Raw genomic sequence first — 6,001 nt, forward strand, 5'->3', positions numbered from 1 at the left:
CACACACGCACACACACACACACACACACACACACACACACACACACACACACACACACACACACACACACACACACACACACACACACACACACACACACAGCAGTAGCAGTAGAAGCAGGGAGCCAGCAGAGAGTCTGCCGACTAGCAGCCATGACAGACGTGGGTGAGTAGCTTCATGCATAATATCCTTCTGTGTGTGTGTGATGAATGCATAGATAGATAGATAGATAGATAGATAGATAGATAGATAGATAGATAGATAGATAGATAGATAGATAGATAGATAGATAGATAGATAGATAGATAGATAGATAGATAGATAGATAGATAGATAGATAGATAGATAGATAGATAGATAGATAGATAGATAGATAGATAGATAGATAGATAGATAGATAGATAGATAGATAGATAGATAGATAGATAGATAGATAGATAGATAGATAGATAGATAGATAGATAGATAGATAGATAGATAGATAGATAGATAGATAGATAGATAGATAGATAGATAGATAGATAGATAGATAGATAGATAGATAGATAGATAGATAGATAGATACTGCAGCTGCCTGTTCGGTGGAGTTTTCTTTTTCTTTTTTTTTTTTTTTGCTGGTTTTTTGCTAACAGCTGATGTGACAGTTTTACTCTGTGCATCATGCCAACATCAAATAATCCTGAACCATTTCTGTTTTTCAATATCCTCGACAATAAGCATCTAGTTCCTGTAGAACGAGAGGCGTTCAGATGAGCTAAGTAGTGCCTGACATGAATTGGATTAGACTCTACAGCTCTGTGCTATTGTTTTCCCCCAGCTGCATAGTGAGTAGCTGAGTTATTGTGAGCATGCTGACATGTTGCAGAGTAGAAGAAGCTCTCTCTCACACACACACATACGCATGCACCCAGCTACCCACACACACACACACACACACACATACGCACACACACACACACACACACACACACACACACACACACACACACACACACACACACCCCCACACACAAACACACACACACACACACACACACACACACCAGGTGGGCTTCCTGGAAGATCCCAGAAAGACTGATTGGTAAATCAACCCCTCTGCGTCCCTCTTCCTTCTACACACAAACACACTTGATCACAAAAACAAAAAGACATGGGGTTTAGGTCCTGACGTAGCAGGTAGTGAATAGCGCCCCTCCCCTCTACTCAAGCTATTTTAGTCAGCTGGGTTTAAAGAGATTAGCTGTAGTTATTATTGTCTGGAAGTCGTTCTCTCTGTGTGTTTCTGTGTGTGATGCAATGCTGCATGCAGGTCATCTTTATTCCAAAATTTTAGGTTAAATAACCTAAAATTTAAGCTGACTTGGTTGTAGTAATAATAATAATAATAATAATAATAATAATAATAATAATAATAATAATAATAATAATAATAATAATACAATCCTTCATTAGAAAGGGGCAGTTCAAATATAAATATTATAATTTGCTGTACCAGGCTGTAGCATTAGCCACTTCTCATCTGCAGTCCCTTAACAGGTTACTAGATGAATATTTAGTAACAATAATAAAACAAAACAGAAAATATAACACTGCAAGTTGCTTTCTAATCACGCTACATCAGAAGCAGATTCATACAATTAATGTTTACATATCTGAGCAGTTAGATATGCAAACATACCTAACAACTCATCAATGTTACAGAAACATCCTCCTGGCTTGTTGTTTTCACCTCTAATCAGTTGGAGGTCACAGAAAACCAGCAGCAACAGTGAACAAGTTGCTACATTCCCAACTTTCCCAACACACATTCTGAACCCAGAGTTAGCTGCTGCTAATGTGAACCCCAGGGATTTTCTCTGAATTGTTGTGTTCAACCTGGTGGAATACTGTTCTGTCCCTAATCCTTTGCTGGGAGGTGAACCTTCCCTGGCAAAGCTATTGATGAAGGCTGTCTGCATCTTGCCACAGATCCGCCAGTCTGTCAGATATCAACCTTCATTGGTTGGTTGTTTCTGATGGGAATGTTTGGTTGCGTAGCTGGGACAGCTCTCAGGAATTAGACCTGTCCTGTCTGATAATGAGATTCCCCAGACCTTTGTTCCACCTCTAGCTTATATAACAGGGGTTATTGTGCTGCCCAGGCTACCTGCGTCAGATCTGCTTTAAGTTCCCCGCTCTGCAGCGGATGGTGATGTCATATCTTTTCCTCTCATTGACATTGTGCAGGAAGAAATAAAGTATTGAACTCAGGGGAGTCAAAGTCAGTTTAATTAAGAGAATGAATGTTCTCAAGTGCCAGTTGTGCAAAGTATGCATTCGTGAAACTCATTAAACTGTTAAAATATTAATACTAATGTCTGCATTCAATAAGTACTTATTGAAATAAAATAATATTGAATATCTTTTCACATCAGGTAGTCCCCTCTGGAATTTTGCAGTTGTTGCTAATTTTTTTGATTTTTTTTTTATGTTTTGCAGACTGTTTCTTTTTATGCTAATTTAAATATTTGCAAGGTATTTTGCAATATTTGCACTTCAGTATGATGTCAAATATGACTTTGTTACTTGCCACATTAATTATACTGTCTGTTCCCTCAGGCTTGAGTATTTCTCCCAACTCCATACTTTTATATGGAGTTGGTCCCGATATCTAAAAAAAAAAAAAAAACAATTTGCAAAAACTGCAATAAACTCACAGTGATGCATTAGGATGTAAATCTGCATGATCTGAGAATGTTGCATAAATTTCTGTGGTCGCAGAATCACAGTAAACTGAGGCGGAGGGACTGATTGATAAAATTTAGCACCCAAAGTTTAGGGGCCACATAAAAAGCTAAGGAGCAGAGAGGGGGGGTGGGGGGCGGGAAGGTGGGGGCGCACAGTGGGTGTTTGGATCCCGGGCCCTGAGTTTGACATGTGATTTACGCAATAGGCACACAGGCCTGTTCATGGTGCAAACCCCTCCATGCTGGTGAACGTTTGGGTCTGCATTGGTGCAAATATTGCATGTTTTTAAGTCCACCTGTGTCTCTTGCTGTCGGGTCCTTGTCTACTATTGTGTCTACAGTCGCAGTCGCTTGTCGTGTCATTGTCATGGTTACCAGCATGGAGTTCCTTGCCTCACCTGTGCTGTCTGGATTTCTGTTATTTCATCATTAAACCACCATTTACATAATTGAATCTGCTGTACTGTTTGATAACTGGAGACAATGTTAATATATGTATGACTGAATTAAATTATTATTATTATTTTTTTTTGCAAAGTACATTGAGAAGACATTTGTGATAAATAAAACTGAATGGAAGTGAACTGAACAAAACCAATGTATTGTTCGCTACAGACACACTTTGATCTGACAAACTATTTGCTCTCATTCTGCAGACTCTCTAAATGAGGCTCTGAAGGCCATCAGTGTGAGCACAGAGCTGATCGAAGAAGAGCTGAAGCCTCATCTGGATACAGTCCTGGCTGCTCTGCTGGAGAAGAGTGAGCTCTGACAATATTCAGTGATGTTTGCTTACAAAAGCCAAAATAAAATAAAAAAAAAAGTCCTCATCTTTTGCAGGGCTAACAGGGGACAAATCAGAAAGAATTGTGTGGTTATGGCATCTCCTTAATCCATTTTAATCTGAATATAAAGTAATTTGTGAAAGGGAGAGAGGAAAAAAGAACAATGTTTGAAAAAGCAGCTTTGTGTGTCCTGCCCACAGAGAAGGATGCGGCTGAAGAGGTAGTGAGAAGTGGGATTCTCCCCACTCTGGCTCAGGCCTTACGGAGCAGGAGCAGCCTGAGCTGCCAGGTGGCTCTGCTGGTGGCAGAAATGGCACGAGAAGGTAAGTTTTTACTGCCCCCTTCATCTCCGCCGCACACTGACAAAAAAATAAAACAACAGCAACCCACGTCCTCCAGTAAAATGCTGCCCCAACACAAGTTAACTGGGTTGAAATAAAAACTCCCAGAATGCTCTAGCAGCATGTCACTCTGCATACACTAGCTCCATCAGTAAACAGTAATCACATATAAAGAGTGCTGGATTTCACCAAGACAATTACTAATCAGGTCATTTTTCTCCTTTTGGTCTAATACATTTTTATGATCTGTACTAACATAGAAAAGGTGCAAATTTAACTTATCAGAAAGAAATTGATCATAACATATATATCCTATTATTATTGTTCTGTCTATAATGGTCCTACTACGCTGTCATACATTACAAGTAACATATTATAGCCGCTGTAGGTAAAAAAAAAGTAAATTTCTCCCAAAAAGTTCTGAAATATTGGGGTTAATCTCAGAAAGTTTGAAAACCTCTGAAATTTATCAATTTAAAAAGTAAAAACAAAATTTGTGAAATATTTTTTGTGACTTTTCTATCTCAGAAATGTCCAAGGTTTTCCTTTTTCCTTCAGAATTTCTGAGGTTAATCGAAATATTTTTTAGTCTCTTCTAGCCAGTTTTCAACTTTACAAACTCAAAACTTTCCTTGTTGAATCTAGAAAAGTTTGTTGGCACTAAATTAAATGATGGTTATATGTGTCTATGTATATATATATGTACATATGGTATAAATGTAACTGATTCAATATTAAGCTGGCTTTCATATCATTCTATGTACAGTGACAAACAAATTCTATTCTATTCAATTCTATTGTAGTAATGCAGTTCTTAGTTTGTATCAAAGTTTTCCTTTTCTACTTTGAAAATGTTTTGTTTGGTACCAAAGACGTCTGAGATGAAAGACTCCTCTCTCGTAGTTCTCACCAACCTGATCTTGATTCTTGCTAAGTTTCATATCCATAACAGTCAAACAATGCATAGGAAACTGCTTTTTGACCTCTTTGTAATGGATGTAAAACTGAGTTTTGATTCATTCTCAGACGCAAACAACAAAAACACTATAAAAGCAGAGTCTCCATGCTTGTTTGTCGTCCATGTGTGTTGCAGCCGCTGTGAGAGAGCCATGCATCGAGGCGGGCCTGGTGAAGGCTCTTGTCCCTCATCTGAACAGCAGCGACCAGGAAATGCTGCTGAACACTGGCAGGGCCATCGGGCGCATCTGCTTCGACAACAGTGAGTAGATCTGACAGCACAGTGCCAGTCAGATCTGGTCAGATCTGCTCTGACTTACTTTGACCCACTCTAATACTCTAATTCTCTAATTTTGAGAATCAGAGTGTTCAATTGTTTTGGTTTGTTTGTTTAACATGGTCTCAGTACAACAAAGCTCTTTACAAGAACAGATAAGTGAAATTTCATCACATTGAATATAATATAAGGTGCAAAAAAACACGTGATTTTTATTGATGAAATTAATTAATAATTCAATTTCTAATATAAATATAGATTTTCATATTTGTTACAATGTCCTTACACACCTTCCTTGTCTGACTTTCTCCTCAGCACATCAACAGGACCAGTTAGTCCAGAGTGGTGTAATCCCCAGATTAGTGTCCATCATGAAGGAGTACCCTGATAATGACCCGCTGGTCAACGTCTGCCTGCTGGCTCTCTGTAATCTGGCTGATATGGGTGATTATCTCCCACTCTTTTTTACATATGGATTACCCACCTGCATGAAAGGCCCTCAGTAGTTTCACCTGTATGTAGACATTTATCCACATTGTGTGTCGCCTTTGCTTGTTTTCCATCTCTTGCCTCTCATTTCCTTTAGAATTTACAAAGTAAAGTTCATGAATGAGACAAAGATCAGGCCTTGTTCACTAGTTCTTAGTTACTTTATGTTTTTACAGTTCTATTAGTTGATATGATAAATGCTGCCACTCTTATTCTTTTGCTTGTCATAGAAGCTGCAAACCTTAAATAATGATAATAATGGTGACTTCTGTGAAATCACAAAATCAAGATGAAAACACCAACTTTGTGCAGTCACCAGCTAGAGGCCCCCAGGCTGAATGTGACCTTCAGATCAGATCAAGAACAATGTGTAGAGAGCGTCATGGAATGGCTTTCCATGGGTTTTACAGCACAGAGTGTGAAGC

General features: G+C 38.7%; 1 protein-coding gene across 2 annotated transcripts in view; it reads left to right on the forward strand.

The window, feature by feature from the left end:
• Window positions 1-6,001, forward strand: part of si:dkey-191g9.5 (rap1 GTPase-GDP dissociation stimulator 1) — a 15,575-nt gene continuing 9,574 nt past the window's right edge. The window contains exons 1-5 of one of the 2 annotated variants that reach the window (XM_055026139.1): window positions 1-166; window positions 3,384-3,488; window positions 3,713-3,835; window positions 4,947-5,072; window positions 5,403-5,531. In XM_055026139.1, the coding sequence (XP_054882114.1) occupies window positions 154-166; window positions 3,384-3,488; window positions 3,713-3,835; window positions 4,947-5,072; window positions 5,403-5,531 (496 nt within the window). In that variant the 5' untranslated portion in view covers window positions 1-153. Of the gene's footprint in view, window positions 167-807; window positions 826-3,383; window positions 3,489-3,712; window positions 3,836-4,946; window positions 5,073-5,402; window positions 5,532-6,001 lie in introns of those variants that run through there. The other variant, XM_055026140.1, reaches the window with a different exon arrangement.

Source organism: Poeciliopsis prolifica, unplaced genomic scaffold, assembly GCF_027474105.1.
Source record: "Poeciliopsis prolifica strain line A6 unplaced genomic scaffold, Auburn_PproV2 SCAFFOLD178, whole genome shotgun sequence".
Classification (NCBI taxonomy): Eukaryota; Metazoa; Chordata; class Actinopteri; order Cyprinodontiformes; family Poeciliidae; genus Poeciliopsis; species Poeciliopsis prolifica.